This window comes from Gymnoscopelus braueri, assembly GCF_963280865.1.
Source record: "Gymnoscopelus braueri genome assembly, chromosome: 10".
Taxonomy (NCBI): domain Eukaryota; kingdom Metazoa; phylum Chordata; class Actinopteri; order Myctophiformes; family Myctophidae; genus Gymnoscopelus; species Gymnoscopelus braueri.
This window is the reverse complement of record NC_137611.1, coordinates 54,401,648-54,422,446: the sequence shown is the minus strand read 5'-3', so window position 1 is coordinate 54,422,446 and position 20,799 is coordinate 54,401,648. Positions and strand designations below refer to the sequence as shown.

At 40.6% G+C, this 20,799-nt stretch overlaps 2 protein-coding genes and 1 long non-coding RNA gene across 3 annotated transcripts in view; 1 reads left to right on the top strand and 2 right to left on the bottom strand.

The window, feature by feature from the left end:
- Positions 1–20,799, bottom strand: part of LOC308093280 (uncharacterized protein) — a 131,798-nt gene that overhangs the window by 4,240 nt on the left and 106,759 nt on the right. The gene's annotated exons all lie outside the window — the stretch shown is intronic.
- LOC308093283 overlaps positions 1–20,799 on the top strand; it is a 97,088-nt gene that overhangs the window by 5,053 nt on the left and 71,236 nt on the right. The gene's annotated exons all lie outside the window — the stretch shown is intronic.
- Positions 1–20,799, bottom strand: part of LOC308092816 (uncharacterized protein) — a gene marked incomplete at its 3' end in the record, with an annotated part of 71,713 nt that overhangs the window by 2,647 nt on the left and 48,267 nt on the right. The window contains exons 2-6 of the mRNA XM_080438912.1: positions 18,750–19,091; positions 17,927–18,202; positions 5,482–5,595; positions 4,803–4,832; positions 2,498–3,100 (exon numbers count right to left, since the gene is read on the bottom strand). Of these exons, the coding sequence (XP_080295038.1) occupies positions 2,498–3,100; positions 4,803–4,832; positions 5,482–5,595; positions 17,927–18,202; positions 18,750–19,091 (1,365 nt within the window). The remainder of the gene's footprint in view (positions 1–2,497; positions 3,101–4,802; positions 4,833–5,481; positions 5,596–17,926; positions 18,203–18,749; positions 19,092–20,799) is intronic.

Here is a 20,799-nt window from a genome sequence, read left to right as displayed (position 1 = left end):
TTGACCAATGGGAGTAAGTAAACCCGTTGTATGTACTTCCCCCAGTCTATTTCTTGACTTAGATATGTCTCATTCAAGCTTTGCCATCATCATTCATTGGGTAATGCAGTGTGACACACCTCCAACTGCACAGCAAAATCATCAGTGTTCATTTATCCATTTTTAACTGTTTAGAGTGTACAAATGTAGTCAAATTGACCCAGGGGTGAAAGTGGGTAAAGGATTCGGTGCCGTAACGCCGTTCCGTTAAGAAGAAGTCGAAGGTAGCTGTCAAAATCCCATATTAAATAATCTGCCACAGGCCCATGGCCATGTTCAAGAAGAAAACATAATCTACTAACATCAGATTAACATACACAAGTGTTATTAGTTAAGTTTTCTAATAAAGTGCTTTTGAATTGTTCCACTGTGTGTTTGTGTCAGCTTAATCCATGCTATTTTTACAGTGTTTATTTATTCTACGGAGCTTGGAAGTGGCTCGCCTTCTCCAGCGAGTCGCGTCAATTTGCGCATGCGTGCGCAACAAACATGCGACTGGGAATGGGATCAATTCACTTTGCAGCTAAGAGATCCGGTATAGAACGGATACGGAAACGGCCTTTGTCCGTGCCTATGATATATATATAAATGCACCATTTACCTATGTGTTTGTGTGCAAATTACCGGATAAAGCAGGCGGGCTCTACGACAAATTAAATCCCACCAACGTTCAAAACATGTTTCTGGTTGGCTGACAGACTAGCATAGTTATTTTCTGGAAAATAAATAAATAAAAAGAAACACGAGGGGAAATATACACAGGTTTGATGAAGAATGCAATTTAAAAAAATGTTTAAGAGAAAAGAAGAGAGAGTTGAGGCAGCTGACAATGTGGTTAAAAACAAAGTTTGTAGAACAACGCCCAGGTACAGTGGTGGAAAAAGTACTCAATTACTTAAAAGTATCAATACTGCAATGTATGTATGTAAAGCACCCTGTTACAAGTAAAAGTCCGTAATTGAAAATTTACTTGAGTCAAAGTACAAAAGTATTGGTATCAAAATGTACTTAAAGTACCAAAAGTAAAAGTACTAAAATGTTTGAAAATAGCAGATCTACAAGCTTGTGAGCTTGTAGATCGGCTATAAAATAGGGCCAAAGTGGTTAATGTATGTTTCATAATGTAATAATTTATATTTGCAAAGAAACTAGTAACTAAAGTTTTCAAATAATTGTAGTGGAGTAAAAGTACAATATTTGCCTCTGAGATGTAGTAGAGTAGAAGTAAAAGTATAGACAATTGGAAATACTCCAGGTTTTGTTTAAATAAACTATTTTCTATGCATGATATCATGTGCTTGTCATTTCTACACCATACCAGGATTAAGAAATTGATCTTCAGGGATGCATGAATGAGGAAAAAATATATGAGGAAATGGAGGTTGGGGTACAGTTCTGGCAAGAACTTCAAGCCTATAGTTATACCTAACCTATGCAGTTTTCTATGCATTTTGGGGACCCCCCAAAAAAGATTCGGCCGTGCAACCCCGGCAGTTCCGGCAAGACCTTGTAGCCACTTTCACCCCTGAATTGACCCGCAAGGTAATTTGTACACAGAGATAATTAACACATCCTCACATCTAATCCTCACCTCCTCGCTAAAAGGCTAGACTAAGGTACGAGTGGAGGACGTGAGTGGAGGACGCAAGGATGGATGTTCAAGTATTGGAATTTGGCTAATAACAGCTCCCTATGACAAGACCCTCCCACCAGTTACTCCTCCAATGACAGCTCTGTTAATGGTGTAACCATTTTGTCTTAGTTCAGAACACTCTTAACCTCAGATCTAATGCTTGGCTGCACTATGTGATGCCTTCATCAAATTCTGATGCTGGTAAGAGAAGTCTTTCTTATATGGGCCTTGGTCGTGGAATGACCTGAAGGCCAGACTCAAATTGGCTTCCCTGATTCCTCTAAGGAGTTTTAAAAGGAATACCATGGATGTACTTACCAGTAACTCTTGCTTTGATGTGTATCCAATTGTAAAACATATTTCAAGTTTCCTACTGGTGTCTTTCTTGATCTGTTCTTGTTATATTTTATTTCTATTTTTCTTGGTTATTCTCTCTGAGCTCTCTAGGTAGTCAGTGTGTTGTACGGATGCTATATGGTTGTCATTTGTCCTGTACTGTCCTGTATTTTGTCATTCTGGCAATGTTGTGAAATATCTATGCTTCTTGGCCAGTTCACACTCTTTTAGGACTTTGGGCCCTATTTGGCGCTGCGTCTTATGCCTTATGACTAATCTTATTACGCACGTTTTATTATTTTGAAAAACATTAAAAAATTGTGAAAATAGCCGATCTACAAGCTCACAACACGTCGCTGTAGAGCGGCTATTTTCACTATTTTAAAATGATTTTCAAATTAATAATGTCTCAATGTGGTTTTATCCTGGTTAAATAAAGGCTAAATAAAATAATAATGAAAGCAAAGAGGAATGGCTTCTTTCTCTCACCTTGTTTCTTTGCTTTTTGGAACATCTCGTTGGTGTAGTAGCTTCCACCGTTCTTCTTCACCATCTTGTTGATTTTCTTCAGCAGCTCAGTGACCTGAGAGTGATCTTTAGTTTTGTTGTTGAAGACATGATAAAGACCACTATACTTGCTGAGTAATTCCTGTAGTTTTGGAGAATTCACATATTTTTTAACTGAATCGTCAAGCTGGTCACCATGAGTGAAGAGAATCATGGTGTATTCATTTGACTTTTGTCCAAATGCTTCCTGAGTATTTTCCAAACTTTTTATCTCCTCATCTGTGAATCTTCCCATTCGGATCACAGCCAGGAACGCATGGGGACCAGGAGCAGCACGAGAAATACACTTTCTGATCTCTGTAAGGTTTTTGTCTTCGCTGAACCCGGTGTCAAAAAAGCCTGGAGAGTCAATAACAGAAACCTTTCTACCATCCACTTTACAACTGAGCTTCTTACACCTCTTTGTCTGAGATTCTGCTGAAAGTGTGGATTCAAACACTTTAGAACCCAGGATGGTGTTTCCACTGGCACTCTTTCCAGCTCCAGTCTTCCCAACCATCACAATCCGAATTTCATCATCATCATCTATGAATGAAAGAAAGAAAGACAGACAGAAAATCAATGACAGCCTCAGTAATGTATGAAATAATCATTAAAGTGTGTTGATCATGTTACAGCAACAGATGACAGGTTAATTATTGCATAATTTTAAAAAATCTCTAAGTTATAGAAGGCTAACACTCTATAATTATTATTTCATTTTGTAGGCTAATAATCTTATAGCTAACTACTGGTGTGACAGTAAGTAATTAAGTAAGTAAGTAAGTAAGTTAAGTAAGTGCATTTTATTTATTTAGCAATTCTCACTGAGAGATCTCACAAAGTGCTTTGCATACAGTGAGATTAAAAACAAAACAAGGTATTTAAGCAGAAAAAGGCTGTACAATTCATTTAAAACAGGACAACAACACAAGCATGGAAATAAACTCATGAAACATCAGCAAACACTCGTTCAAACAGTAACATGTTAAGGTTGTTCTTAAAAATGTCCACAGAGGCTGCATCTCTCAGAACTTGTGGAAGAGTATTCCAAAGTTTAGGGACTACAGCCTGAAAGGCTTTGTCACCTTTAGCTTTTAGTTTAGTGTTGCTAACATCTACTAATCTGAGTTCCCAGAAGTTTTCGCCCGCTCTCATACAAACGGGAGGGGCGAAGGAACTTCTGGGCCAAAGCCCTGCTATCTGTGGGCCGGATGTGCGTTGCGCTCAGAATCTGAGCGGACACGCCTCTTACCGGTCTACTCGTCTAAAAAGTCCGACGAGAGGCAAACAGCAGTACACAACAATGGCGGCCGCAATTTCTCAAGGGGAAATTGCTTCCCGTCGCTCCTATTTACATGTAAGACCCACTGCATGTGGATCCCGCCCCCTTTTCTTCATTGGCTGTTGATTTGAATCAGAAATCAGTGGCCGCGCCCCTGCTGTCCAGGCTTTGAGCCGAAGCCTCCCAGACTAAACATCTACAGACCCTGTTCAGCAGACCTTATGCCCTGCTGGACACATAACGTGGGAGCAGGTCAGTTAAGTATCCCGGGGCCTGACTATACAGAGCTCTATAAGTGAGCACCAGCTTCTCCATGTAACCTGAGTCACATGTTTGATCTTTGTCCCAAACTCAATACATTTAGGAGAGACTACTTCAATATTTTGTCAAACATTTTGGCTTTTTGGTTTTATGTACAGACAAACCCCTTAATAGCGAACGGTGTGGACAATCCTGTGTAAACACTGTGTAAGCCAGTGTAAAGAGGCCAGGACTGGACTGATGGATGATCCTCTATAACACAGGGTATGAGACAATTGAACTAAGCTTTGCAATGTCCCACAGTAGACTTAGTCAGCAATGTTCAAAGTTACTATCAATCAAATTATTGATAGGATATTTTGTGGCAGAGATTTTCTTTTTCTTTTTTTTACAACATTATCTTACATAGAAAACTGGTCACAAAACAGGTGTAGTCAGAGACAAAAAGGGAGTCCACACTCCACACATGTTTCACTCTTGACTATCATTTTCAGTTCAGTCAAAAATGTTTAATGATGTTTCCAATAATTTTACAAAAAAAATCTTTGTCTTATTTTGTTAATTGTTAGGAAATAGTGTGACCCTGCAAAGTCAGACAATCAACCAATAAAGTCACACATCATTTGCATGTGAAAACATATAAACAATTAAGTTGGTTCTAAGTCAATTTGAATATCAGTTCATATAAAACAAAGGACCCACCTGGAGAGACTGCATTCAATGGTGTCCCCTCTGAAACACAAGAGAGACATTTAATGTTTGAGCAAAATGTGTTTTAATGTTTACTTGAGGGCCTTCATGACAAAAGCATGTATGACCAAAGCAAATCATTGCTTTAACAATTTCAGCTCTTTATACTTTTTAATGTGGCATGTGTTTAATTGTATGATGAATAACCGATCTAGAAGCTCACATGTTGAGTTGTGAACTTCACTCACTCACGCACGCACGCACGCACGCACGCACGCACGCACGCACGCACGCACGCACGCACGCACGCACGCACGCACGCACGCACGCACACACACACACACACACACACACACACACACACACACACACACACACACACTCTCTCTCTCTCTCTCTCTCTCTCTCTCTTTCTCTCACACACTCACACTCACACTCACACTCACACTCACACTCACACTCACACTCACACTCACACTCACTCTCTCTCTCTCTCTCTCTCTCTCTCTCTCTCTCTCTCTGTCTCTTACCTAAATCGGTGTTGTCTTTGCCTGGTTGTAGTAAAGATGTGAGACAGAGGTGAGACAGATGATGTGAGACAGATGTGAGACAGAGGTTGGTCAGTGTGGAGACATTAATCATTGTTATCATTATAGATACATAGATGATAGTTAAACAGTTAAAGACTTACCAGTTTGTTTCTGATTTTTCCAGTAGAAATATCCCAGTATTAATGCCAGCAAGATGATAATCACTGTAATCACAATCCCTGCCTTCCCTCCTGCAGTTAGTCCTCTCTCCTTCACTGTGTGAATAATTATATTACTATGATTAATTATAGTCATAATCTCTTAAACACAGTGAGTAATGAATGACACTACTGTTGTCAACATTCTACAATGAAATCAATCAAATCAACTGTAGTGTTACAATGAATTAGTGTTAACATTAATACATGTTCATGTGTATTATTAATGCATTTATAAATGTACAGTTGTTAATACATGAATGAATGCACATGTATTCATTATTTAGCACATGTACAGAGTCCAGAGTTGTATGTGATCTACAACGTGTTTGTAAGATAGCTACATAGCTTAGGACCATTGTCCAATGTACAAAGTTTTGCTAAATGCTTTATTATGGTTGATATTTGTGAGTATAATAACATTATTTCTGTTAGTGCAAGACAAAATAATGCAGAACCAATTTGATAATAAGGTACTGTATTTAACTTCACTACTACTATAGTAACCAAAAGGGCTGGCAGATGTAAATTATATATATACTGCTATCTCTGACCCAATGGATGTATTGCACATGGCTCCTGTTATAAATACACAGTAAAATGTGCCACAATCAATGCCGCTCCTTAACTTTTATGTAAATTATTTATTCATTCATTCATTCATTTATTATTTAACGATGGACATCTCCATCTTATGTCTTTATAAACTAAAGCTATATTATTTTGCATTATCAGCCTGGACGCTTCATGTCTTAGTTGTTACACACTTAAGGGGAGGAGAGGACAGAACGAGTGGAAAGGCAAGTTTGTTTTGGCAATACATGTTTGAATATTATGTGAATATTCTCTATTTACAACCGAAGTCTATGGGTCGGCTCGGAGTCTGTCTATTTACAGAAAGCCATATTGCTTCATATTCAGATTTTTTTTTTTACGCTTACCAGATCATCTCAGCATAATAAATCAAGTTATAACAGGCATCGGGTAAAAGTCAACTTTGAAGCAAACCAATTTTTATCAGGAGGATTATCATTTTCTGAATAAAAGATTAAAACGTAACTCCATTACATAAAGTGCTGACTGCATCGCCTCCCAAAAATGACACATTTGGAAGTCATCATTGCATCGCAATGCAAGGTGTGTGGTCACCTTGTAGATGTTTATTTTGTTAAGAACACCGTTGCGTATGGAGTATAAATTCAGCTTAACATTACAACAAACATAATTATTTGATTAGTATGTGCAAGGAAACATCTGTGAAATAAACATTTGAAGATCATCTTAATAATGATCTAGCAAAAAAAACAAGCCTCGGTATTGCCCATACACAGTGTTTTGCCTGTAGGTGGTCCACAGGGCCACGTGACTCTGCGACAGCTGTCAATCTCAAAGACACTGGACTTATTTTCTGGGCCACGTGTGAGACATTAATATTCAGCGCCGCAGTTACAACTTCATCCTAAGGGAAACACTGTACACTGATAATTACAACTAACATCCTGCAGCATTGTCAACCACTCGAGGAGATTGTGAAGTGCCGCACCGGCAAACAACCTTCGGTCAAAATGTCCTCTCAGTACAGGGTTGTGTAGCATGGAATGGCCTTCCTCTACATATAAGGGATTGTGCTACATTTCCATCTTTTAAATTCAATGTGAAAAGATGGTTGCTTGAAAACCAAAGCTGCAACCATTTGTGATCATATTTTAGTTTTTTTTTAGGCTATGTGATGTAATGTAATTGTATTTCACCGTTTGTCTGTTTTCTGATGTTATTGTTTTTCTGTTTTTCTGTTTTGTGTGGACTGCGGATGAAAATTAGCATCTTTGCTAAATCCGGTGTATTTACGTTCATGTGACGTTCATTAATATGCTCTGTCCTGTCTAAATAAACAAATAAAGTAATTAGATAACTACCAACAACTATGAAAACAATTCATAATGTCTAAAAATACTAATATTGTTCTTCATTAAAGTAGACTTCCTGTTGTCAGGCAGTGTAACTGACACTGTGGGCCCTATAATTGGCATTGCTATTACCCGCAGTCCCGCACCCACTGCCCAATAGCCTTGAATTACTGCCCACTACCCGTGAATTACGGGTAAGGGAGCTGGCAATGTCCCTAAACGCTATTTTGCGGCCGCTATACCTGTATTCATTATGCCGACTCCACTATTTACGGCTGGAGGTGTGGCCGTGGGCGTGTTGTTGCATTATCCCCAAAATTGCTATTTTGACCACACACGTTTCGGACAGTGCATAGCGGAATATAAAACCATCCGCTAAGCCAAATTGGTTTGGTAGAGCGAGCGCCTGCAATGGATGTTTGGAGTCGGCCAGGGCGCACACAACGGCACAACATTCGAGGTCTCCCTCTATCCTAATTCTCAACAAATCTTTGTGATTCTAATTTTCCTATAATGCAGAAGGGAGAGTGTCAATTCCTTGTGTCAGTGGTGTTTATATAAGATGATAGTCTATTCAAAGACAATTTGTGTGTCACGCAATGCAATGCTCTCCGAATTACACACTTCAGTTGTATTCATCGATTATGCAGGAAATAATGAACTGATTACAAAAATATAAAATTCTCTGTAATCAGTAACATGTACAGTAGGTGATACGTATGTCTATCAAATGTGGTTTTATTGAAAGACAATCAAAGGCTATAGCCTATAAAGTAAACGTTGGGCATATGTGTCCAATGTTAAATCCCTTCAATGCGGCTGCAGAAAGAGGAGCAGCGTTGCCAGAATTTGCGAGAAGAACAAGCAACCAGGTCTATGAAAACAAGTCTAAAATAAGTGACTATAATAGGCCACATGAGCACTTCAAACTTATATGTCGGCCATTAAACAATGTGCATATTTATATATGTTGGCTATTTGAAAATAGCCGATCTACAAGATCACAACCACAACTACCATTATTTACAAGCAACTTTACAGAAAAACAAGCCCAATGTGGCTTATGATAAGCAGACCTGGCAACACTGGCAGAGGGAGAGAGGAGAGCGTAAGATTGCATTGGGGATATTGGCTTGCGCAGTCTTCTCTTAAAGGCAATGGCATCTGGCATGTTGATTGGTTTTATTATTGTAACGCCCAAACCACACCTATGCATAATGTAACGGGTAGTGCAGGTGTTTTAGGGATAAGGCAGGTGTCCCAAAATGACAACTTTTGCACGGGAATTCCCCTTGCTCACTCCTAAATCCTCAAATAGTGGGTTTAGCCAGTATTGGCGATTGTAGGGCTATCTGTGCATTCACCACTGAGAAACTCAATGGTGTTATTGTGAGAGTATTGTGATACTAGTTTGACAAAAGTTAGTATATCTACTTCAATGCAGCATATTATTCTTTTTTGTTATTCATTTTCTCTGAAGTATTTAAAGTATGTATGTTAACACATTCCCTGCCATTCGCGTAGATCTACGCGAATCCAAATCCAACCGTTCACCGCCATTCGCGTAGATCTATGTGAACTGGTCTTTTCAGTGGTTTATGTTAAATTGGACCCTTCAGCACATCGTGGGTTAATATTTTTCATGTAGATGAAAGAGATGTTGAAAAGTCACGTGATCCGGTCAAGTGATCACGCCAAACACTATTACAAAAGACTCTAAGCCGCACGGCGGCGGGTAACGTCAGGTTTTACAAACCGAAAGTAAACACATTCTGGCTCTGAGCCTCTGGAGAGACTATCGCCCGTGAGAAGTGAGAACCGGAGGCAAGCGTGTTCACGTGACATTCTCACGCTCGTGCTCATATATGCATACGCGCGCCAGAGGTCGCGTTAGTCCGATAATTGCCGGTTTTGACCAATTTTTTATGACAAAGACCGGAAAAAATAAATCTCTTCGGACATCCTGACCGGTTGATAATGACACGGCAGTTCATTAATTATCACCGCAAATCAGGCACATTTCAAATGAAATCCTCTTTGCAAGCTCTCTCTCTCTCTCTCTCTCTTAACAGCGTGCGTGTGTTTCTGGGAGAGAAAGAGGTAGAAAGAAAGAGTGCGTCACACGCTGTTAATTTACACCTATTTCCTGTTAATAATAACCAGTGTAAAATGTGCTGCATTTGGCGGTAAATAGGAGACACTTTATTGTGAAGGTACAACAGGAAGAAGAGAGTTGTTGCTGCTGTTGCGTAGTTGTTGCTGCTGCTGCGTAGAGACTGTGGTTTCGGCAGTCAGACAGAGACGCGGTCCGGTTACAAGTTACATTACATAAAGTTGTGTATTTAACAGTCAGTCACACACAAGTTGTATCATTACGAGTTAGAATATGTCACAGATACTAGGCTACTACAAGGGCACCTGTGAGTAAAGTTGGCAAGTTGCCCTACAGTTTAGCAACAGTGCAGGTTGAAGATGAAATATCCAACACAGATGCGTAAATACTCTCCACAACAGCTATAGGCTACTGCAACTATGGCATCGAGGTGAAACATGACGTTAATCATAGTCGTGGACCTATTTTTAACTCTATGAGGTGGGGCGGCAGTGGCTCAGGGGTAGAGTGGCCAGGTAGAGTGAACTGGAAACCGCAAAGTTCCCAGTTCGATCCCGGGCTGGGGGGCTCCCCCAGAGTTAGCGTCAACTCAAGGTGTCCATGCGCAAGACGCTGAACCCCTAATCGCTCCCGATGAGCAGGTTGGTGCCTTGCATGGTTTCCTCCGCCATCGGTGTATGAATGTGTGTGTGAATGGGTGAATGTAATGCACAGAGGAGAGATGGGCGACACAAAACAAACAGCCGATGCAAAAACGCGAGACCACCACAACACCGCATCTACCCTCTTCGTTTGAAACGAACTGTCCCGTGGATCCCCTCCCCCGCCGTCGTTGTCGAGATGGGCTACCCAAAACAAACATGCATCAATGCGAAGGTGTGTGTGTGTGTGTGTGTGTGTGTGTGTGCGCGTGCACACTGCACACTACTGTGTGAAAATAGCCGATCTACAAGCTCACAACCTCTAAGCTTGTAGATCTGCTATTTTCACAATATTTATCTGTGAAACCGAGTCAAACTAAATGGGGGTCCCCAGTTCAAATATGATTATTTTGGGGGGTCACGGCCTGAAAAGGTTGAGAACCACTGCATAGATTGCTGATTCAATCAGGTCCATTTGGTTCCATTTTTTGCGCACTCAGTTGTAAATGTTTGTGAACTATGTGAAGAGAGACATCTCACTGTGTGAGAGACAGACACACAGACAGACAGACAGAGGGGAGGAAGAGAGGAAGAAGAGGGCTTGTAGTTCTGCTATTTTCACAATATTTATCTGTGGAACCAAGTGAAACAAAATGGGGGTCCCCAGTTCAAATATGATTATTTTGGGGGGTCACATCTACAGTCTGCATTTACCACTTCAAACCTGGCATCCCTATTTTGGGCATGTGATTATAGGCAGAGATTTTATTTGTATTTATTTATTTTCACAAATTGTCATAAATGGCATAAAAGGAAAAAAAAGATGATCTACAAGCTCAGTAAAAGCTTGTAGATCTGCTATTTGTTGCTATGAATACAGGTGTGGCTTGAGGTTTTGACTTGCCCATTGGTGTGGCATGGGCACAAAAGGTTTAAAACCACTGCAGTATACAGTATGCAGTATGCACTCATGAGCTCTCGATGACCAATTTATTGATGTTGAACTTTGAATTATTATTAAGGGTTCGAGGCCTATAAGGCTCGAAGCCTATACAATACATTGTGATGACTCCTTCACTACATTTGTGGTCATGGGTTTTGTTCTGTGTTTGGTTTGCATTTGGTCCTAATGATTGGTTCTTTTCTGTCCTGTGTAGGAGGAGAGGGCCAGCCTGCCAGGGGTGTGGGGAGGGGGGAGCGTTCTCACACACACACACACACACACACACACACACATATATATATATATATATATATATATATATATATATAATATAGACATATAATATAGACATAAAAAAGTTAGAGAACCACATATTATAGCAACATAAGTGTTTCAGAAAACTGTTAGGATTTAGGAGACATCTGTAAAGATTTCCATGATTTTTCAAAAATAGCAGATCTACAAGCTCATAGTGCGAGCTCCTCCTTTCTCAGGGCAAGCTCCTGTGTGTGTGTGTGTGTGTGTGTGTGTGTGTGTGTGTGTGTGTGTGTGTGTGTGTGTGTGTGTGTGAGACAGACAGACAGACAGACAGACAGACAGACAGACAGACAGACAACTAGCCATTACTACTCGACTTGAATAGACTGTTAACGAGCCAATCAGCCAGAACAGTCCACAGCTGGCTGTGGAATGTTGGCTGACTACCGGGCCATCAGAGGTACTTGCTGCAGCCAGTGGGGGAGGGGGGAGAGCTGCTTGGACGCTCAGCAAGGCAACAAACTCCGACTCAATGTCTGTTAGAGGTAGTATCAATTCACTATTTTGAAAAGTATTTCGCGGGCCGCACTGGACCTTTCCGCGGGCCGCAAAATGCCCGCGGGCCGCGAGTTTGACACCCCTGGTCTATGGGATGAGACACACCTGACTCCACTCATCCCTGGAGTATTTAAACAGGCTGGCCAAAGCTCTTTTCTCTCTCTCTCCTACCAGGCACCAGTTTTGTTTGGTTGCTTTTGCACTTGCACATACACTACACTACACTTTCACACATCCATACATGCATTACACTGCTGATACCACAGACTACTCACACCAAGTTGTATATTTTTGTAAAGTTTGTTGGTTTTAGTTATAATAAAATAACTTTTAAGTTAAATCGTCTCCCACTTTTGTCATGATTTGAGTCAGTTCATGACAAACATCTAAACGCAACACGCTGTACAAGCAAGAGAGTAAAACGTAAAAGGACCACAAAAAAGGACAGAAACTTCAGAAGAGCATGGACACCTGCACACCAACCCACAGAATGAGTTGACTTTCACACACCAACTATGGATAGTGTCTGCAATTCATGCCATGCTGTCATGTTCCCCTGGGAAACATCAAAAGGTCCTGTCGGTATGAAGTCCTTCCGTGACTGTTGCCAATATGGAAAGATCCAACTACAGCCATCATGGACCCCCCTCCTAGACTACAATCTCTGTTTGACAGGGACTCTCTCCAATCCAGGCAATTCATGGACAACATCAGGCAGTATAATGGTTTAGTATCAATGGCTTCCAGGAACGTCACTGGTAAGATAGTGGAGTTCAAAGGACAAGGACCAAAGACATTTAAGATGAGTGGCCAGATGTACCACATTACTCCATCTGCAATCTTGCACTGACAGCACAAAGATGCCCAAATTCTCACAAATCTTTGTCTTTGATCAAGATAATGAAATTAAGAACCGTCTTCATCAAGCAAAAGGAGATGAACTTAGAAATTGACTATTTAGAAGGGATGACAGTCAAAATGGTATGGGACAATGAAGCATTTGAACGATGGTGCAAATTAATGTTTCCCACCGGAAACAAAACTGTTTCCCACAAGATAGACACGAAAACAAACGATGATGTCAATATTGTAGGAACATCATTAAAGGACGAGAAGGAAATTTACTATTCAGAAGAGATGACAGCCCATAGCCCACAGAGACAGAACACTATTCAAGGACACACTCAAAGAAGCGGGGACCTTCAGGTTCCAGTCCACTGAAATCGATCAACGATGAGGATGATGATGGTATCAGACTGTTAGCCACACCATTGAAGGACGAGGAGGAAATTGACTATTTAGAAGGGATGACAGAGGAAAGTTTGGAGAGTTTGAACACCCTGACATCTGATGAGTTTTGGACTCTGTCTGGACCAACCTCAGATCAGGCCTCAGATCTAGGGCCTAGATGTGAGGGCCGCGACGGAAAGCTTGGAGATCACAGTGATCCCTTGGTGGATGCGTTGTCAGGAAAACAATGGTGCAATAGTGGTGGTGTCTTAGAAGGGATGAAAGCCCATAGACAGCCCACAGAGACATAACACTATTCAAGGACACACAATAGTGATGGTGTCTTAACTTTGAGCCAAGAAGACACCAGCCAAGTAAATAGGGAAGTACTTGAACAATACAATGTGGGCAAGGATAGAGAGGATGATGATGTGAATCTGTTACACACACCACTAAAGCACGAGGAGGAAATTGACTATTTAGAAGGGATGACAGAGGAAATGTTTGGAGACTATGACGAGTGGTGGTTTAAACAATGGTGCAATAGCGGTGGTGTCTTAGAAGGGATGACAGAGGAAAGTTTGGAGATCAGGCCTCAGATCTAGGGCCTAGATGTGAGGTCCACGACTGAAAGCTGATGTGACGACGGAAAACTAGATGATCTAGTTATTATTATTAAGGGGCCATGGCCAAAGGGCCATGGACCCTTATTGCATCTCTACACTTTCGCTATTAGCCTATTCTTCTTCCGCCGTTTTTCGCAGTTCTGGCCTAACCGTGCATACGCTTTTTACGAAACTCGGCAATATGGTAGAAAACCATTGGCCAAAGGGTGGCGCTATAGCAATCAATTGAAAATGCCATCTTTGAACAGGTACAACTTATGCCCTGTTTGACCTACAGCCATGAAACTTCAATACACACATGCGTCTCCTCATGGCTAACAACTTTCACGGTCTGACTTTTGACCTCTGACCTTTAGATCTCCCACCATTTTGAATTATATGAAAAGCAGTTAAAATCAAACTCCTCCAGGGATTTTTGAAGAATCTGCACGAAACCTTTTACAATGAACTTTTGGACAAAAACAGGTAATTACAGTATGTACAGTACACGATGAGTGATTCATGAAGGGCATGGCAGGATTGAAAGGAATGCAGTGTCACAATAGTTTGATGCAAAGCAGCAAAGGTGCCTAACTTTGATCAGAGGTGAGGAGGAGGTCTGATAATGAGGCTGTGGATCAAGGGTTTCCATGGATTATGATTGTGGAGTGCTATTATGGTTATTATTGGTATTACTAGACACTTTGAAACACTTTCTCTCAACTGACATAAAACAACATTACGTTTTGGCATTTTCAGGTTATCTTGTTGTCTTGTTGTCCTCATATGATGCAACATGTCCCGTACATGATTGCATCACAACATACAATACCACAAATCTCCTGCAACATATTAGGGCGGCTTCACATTATGGTCTCGGGTGCGCACTCCAGACCGCTTGGCAGGTGTCGCGCTAGTGTGAATGTTGCGTATCGTTCCCCGAAACGGATCACCGTTCCGTTCCCGAAACCACCTCCGGAGACAGTCTCGGATCCGGATCATGCGTATTTGGGTACGGTACGCTGCAATGTGAAAGCAAGCGTACCGTTAGACGGAAGTGGCCCGCTATTTGTAATAGGTGACGGTATATAAACTCGACAAAAACAGTCAACAAAAACACGTCGCAGATCAATCCACAGGGGTTCAACCATGGCCGGATCCCGCAGTTAATTACTGACCGCCGCTCCCTCCCGCAAGAAAAAATGTAATCCCATTCTGTCCCGCGTCATCCCACGGGTTCATTTAACATTTACTCCCGCCGCATCCCATTTCATCATTAAATTATAAAATGAACCCGCGGGATGATGAAAGATTTAGTACCGCATCATCCCGCGGGTTAATTTCATCATTAAATGACCAAATGAACCCGCGGGATGATGCGCTAAAACCTGCAATATTTATATATAAAACTTTTTATTTTATTATATAAAACATTACATACAGAAAAAGAATGAGAGCGCGAGAGATTGAAAGAGAGGCCGTGTCACGGCCATATAAGGACAGCAACAATATATAATATATATATATATATATATATATATATATATATATATATATATATATATATATATATATATATATACAGTATATCTTGTGGATATCTTGTGGAGTTTCAGCTACTATGCATCCCAGAAATATATATCTTATAAGGCTTTGTAATTTGAAATTTGTAAGTAAATATGGTAACTCATTTAGATGTAGGCCTACGTAGGTTTATGGTTTCCCAATAGGACTATAGCCGTTTCACTCATGATGCAATTTCTCTTTCATAACAGATACATACATGTGCCAGAATCCCCACACCAAGAGAGTAAAAAAAGAAAAGACGTTGGATTGATGTACTTTATTTAGACATGAGACATGAGAAACAGTACATGGAAGTACAATTCACAATACAAGGTTTCAGTCATTCAGTCCGACTTCACTGTATAGGCTACTATAGTTGCCTTTTCATAAATGATATATTTTTGTACTTAAGCTGTCGTGAAAGTTTATAATAGAGAATTTTAGAGAAAAACTTTAAATTTAGAGAAATTTAAAGTTTCAAATACAAAAGTAGTAGTAGTTGTGAAGGTTAGCAAACTGGACATTTAGACTGAATGTTTCCTGTATCCTAATCTTGCGCTAATGCACACAAGTGTTTCACCAGGTTTTATTTGTGTTGTTTCTCATAAGCGTACATCCGTTGTCCGTCAACAACACAGCAGTCTGTGCCTTGACTTCTGTGCGCTCACTGCGCTGAGCGCTCAGTGCGTTGACTCACTCCCCACCCTATATTTATGCGTGACCAGCCCATACATTGCCGCATAGTTGATGACGTCTGTGTCCACAGGGGAACCACTATGTGCATGCCGCCACCTATAGGATCGGGGGTATATATGCAAGTGTTCTCTGGTGCGCAAGGATCTTGGCCAATGTGAATGCAGGCCAGCTGGTAGAGGCCATTCGTTCTCGGGAACGGTTCGAATGCAAACGGACCCAGTGTGAAGCCGCCCTTAATGAGCATGTCATCCCGACTTTATGAGTCACCAAAATAATTCAAACTAATTTTTTAAGATTCAATTGTGTATTTTAGAAAATGTTTTTACATTATAATGAATAAGTATAGTTCTTACTTAAATTCTTACTTAAAAAAAAACAAAAGAGCCATGGACATGTTTGTCCATGTACGGACAAGTTGATGACCCCTGCAGAAGGATCTATTTGCTATCAGGTCAAAGGAGGGCAGAACTGGACAAGTGAAACTGGTTGTCGTTAGTTGAGAGACAGTGTTTCAAAGTGTCCAATAATGACAATAACAACTATAATATCACTCCACAATCATAATCCATGGTAACCCTCCATCCACAGCCTAGGACCTCCTCCAACCTAAAAGTTAGCTCACCTCTGATCAAAGTTAGGTGCCTTCGCATTGAACTATTGTGACACTGCATTCAATTAAAATACTGGCATGCCCTTCATTAATCACTCATCATGTAGGCCTACATATTGTTTTTGTCTCTCAAGTTTCCTTGTTCCAGTGTTCCATTGGCATTTTATCCTTGATGTTTCTGTGAGAAGCATTCGACAAATCTAACAAATCCAAACAAATCAAATGTAGCTTGGACTTCTCATCAACAGAGAATGCCTGATCACCTTAATGGAAACACAACTATTGAAGCTACCTTGCCACAAGAAACCAATGGTTTAGCTGGTAGAACTTGATCTCCTTCTGTCCTCAAGTAACACTGTCCTTTGAAAATACGCACCCACTCACCTTTGCAGCTGAGTGGCCCTTTTGCGATTGAAGCACTGTCTGTACTGATTAGACTGATGTACTGATATTTTGGATAATAATCATTATCCAAAATAATTAGGATTTTGTTTTTGGTCGTTAAGTGGCTGAGTAGTTAATGCAGACATACTATTGTTTTAAAATGTGCAGCACATTTGAATAGACCATATGACACATTAGGAGTCCATTAGAACACATTTAGGGCTAGGCCACTGCCACTTCATATTCATGTGGAATCTAAGGATATTTCTCAGGTAGGCCTAATATCTCTATTCTCAAAACAGCTAGAATGACAAAATATTGTTCTATAAACCTTCTATGGTAGCCAGACTTAAAATGCAGTATGGTAGGGCTAGGCCACTGTGTTTTTGGTACGATAATTATTTTGCATGTCCGTGGCAAAAATGAAATATTAATGCAAATGTCCATCACAAGCTGCCATGGGGATGACGCCTGGCCTGACTATGTATATCTTTATTCATTTATTTTGTTTCTTTTTATGCATGTAAAACTTTACTTGTTTTGATCTTTGTTCTAAAATGTTTGTTAGTATGTTGTCTGATTTTTGTCTTTTTTAATTTAAATATTCATAATTAGTAGTACTGTGGCTATCATTGCCATGAATATCATTGTTATCATAAATTTGTGCCTACGGGCGGACAGACCTTGGGAATGATGGGAGGGAAGGGGAAGGGAGAAAGGGTAAGGAAAGCACCAAAATGCTGTACGCCTTTTGTAATGCGAACATGGTGCTATAATAATAAACACAGCTATAAAAAAAACGGGAGAACGCAGGCAGCAGGATTAAGAAATCAGCAGGGGGTCTACTTCATTAAAGAGCAATGGAAACATTCATTACCTGGTATGTCATAGTGTGTCTCAACAGTGTGGTTGAAGCGTGGTAGATGAACTCTGCAGGTCACATGTCCTGTTCCCCTCACTGTCACATCGCTCTGGACAGCATAACAGTGTTGAGAAGGTGTGTCTGTCACTGAGGATTCAGCAGTGAGGTTGTTTCCCTCACTGTCCAGCCAAGACACCTCAGGTTGTGGAAACCAGCACCCAGAATCACATGTCAAAGACAAGTCATCGTCTTTTGAATCAATTACTGAGATCACTGGCTGAGACACAGCCCCTGCAACAACAAATAAACATGATTGATTATCTATCTATCTATCTATCTATCTATCTATCTATCTATCTATCTATCTATCTATCTATCTATCTATCTATCTATCTATCTATCTATCTATCTATCTATCTATCTATCTGTCAAGGAGGGTGGGGACTGGGGACTGTTGGATATGTTTGATATTTATGTTTGATCGTATCAAAATTTAGCAATTACATTTAACCACCTTGGCATCCCTATTTTGGGCAAATCTTCAAACATTTTCAAAATATATCCTTTTAAATTGCGAAAATAGCTGATCTACAAGCTCACAACGAGTCACGATGCATCACGTTGAGAACTTGTTTTTTGCTATTCATTGTACACTGAAGTATAAGGTTTACTTTTGTTTGTTTTACAAATGGAACCCTGGCTACTGTAGCAGTTCAATAGTTCAACAGTTGAATTTGAAAAGTCTTGCTCAACAATAAGTTTTTAAGTTTTTAAAGCTATTGAGTCCTGTTCTTTCCTTGCTTGTTGTTTTAAATCCATATATTGACCATAATCTTACCAACAAGCAGCTGGATCAAACTGCTGCTGCGCAGGGTCGGAAAAAAACACTTGAACTTCCCCTCGTCTGAGCGCTGCACCCTGGACAGCTTCAGTGAGATGTTTCCAGCAGGAAGCTCGTCTTGGAACAGGGACGTCCTCTTTTTGTACAGCGGGTTCAGAACATCAGGTTGCACAACTCCATGTTGGAGCATGTGCACATATTCTGGCTTCAGGTCAGGTCTGGTCCACTCCACTGTCCCCTTGGCCACATTGACAGAAGGTTCAATGTGACAAGGAAGGATCACATCATCTCCCAGTATGGCCAGCACAGGCAGAGAGGACCCGATCACCTGAGGTTGTCCTTCAAACAAAACAAAATGGTTTTAGTTTAGTGATAGTGTGATTTGTAGGACAAAACAAAATAAAATGGTTTTAGTATAGTGATAGTTAGCTAAAATCGGAACCTCTCCCTCCGCTGTATAGCTCCGAGATGAGGTTCCACATTCTTGGGTGCCTGTAGGAGGCAACACAGCGAATAGTTTCCACTGCATGATTCTTACCCTTTTCCGCACAACCTATCCAAAAAGTAAAGGTCGGCCCCCTGCTCTCAGATGTTTTAATTTTAGCGCTCAAGAAAATCTGACCGACGGGTTGAAACAAGCGTTTAAATCGCTTTTTTAGTCAGCCTGTGGCATGTTTTCCCAATGCAATCTTACGGGAGCAGTACTGCGCATGTGGACGGGGGTTGACTAAATAAGCGATTTAAACGCTTAGATTTTCTTGGCCACTAAAAATGTAAACATCTGAGAGCAGGGGGGGGCGACCTTTACTTTTTGGATACAATGTGCGGAAAAGGGTAAGAATCATGCATAGTGGAGAATATTTGCCGGTGTCGCCTCCTACAGGCACCCGAGAATGTGGGACCTCATCTCGGAGCTATACAGCGAAGTGAGTGGTTCCAAATGGGGCGAAGTGATAGTGTGAGGTCTCCTAAAACAAAACAACATGGTGTTAGTATAGTGATAGTGTGATATGTGACGGTGAGCTGTAGGATTCAATGGGTGGAGAGTAGACACAGATGAACATGGACTCTGTGATTTACCATTGACTACAGCTGTATTTGATCTCATACAGAGAGGAACACTGAGAAGATAAAACTCTCAGTTGGACATTGTACTCGAGCAACTGTTGGGACAGGAGAGTGTTCCCTGGTCCTCTCAAGTTTATAATAACAGTTTATTTTGTTTTGTTGTTACATATCCAATGATATTTGCTGTATTGACATTATTGTGTGCATGGAATGCTTACAATTACCGAAAACAGCCTTTCTACTCTTTAAAGTACATAATTAAAGCAAACACACATCAATACAACATACAGTAAAGAATTCCCCAGGAAAGGCTGCACACTGCTTGATAAAGAAAAAACCTAAATGGACAGGTGTTGTGCTCAAAAGTGATTGTCATAAAATGATAAACTAGTGAATGGAAGTTTTTTTTCTGCCTCAAAATTACTCGATTTCATTTGACAATGTGAATGTTTTTGTATCAGTTTTACTGTGAGTTACTTTTTAATTTTGCTTTTATATGGCTATCATGTTGTTGTTGGTCATGCTTGATTGGAAAGCACTTTAGGTCAATGCCTGTTGGGCCAATATACCCCATTAATTATGATTTAATTATCTTAATTCCTGAGGGTTATATTTCATAGATCATAGCCCACTCTGGGCACACTGCAATTTACCTGTTGAAATACCTGTAAAGGGCCAATATAACCCATGCAGGTCCTATGTCAAGTCAAGTCACCTTTATTTATATAGCACATTTAAAAACAACAGAAGTTGACCCAAAGTGCCTTACATTCACAATAGCATAACCTAATAAAATACAGCATAGTAAAAGAGCATTGTTGACTGAGCACATGTTGACTGAAAGCTAGTTTCTGTATCACATATCTCGAGAGCCGACAGATATCAAACTGGGCGTGCGCTTTGGCAATGACCCGAGGGAGGTGAGAATCCTGGTGTCTAGCCCTGGGCATAAAAGGGACAAGGACATGCACGATTAGAC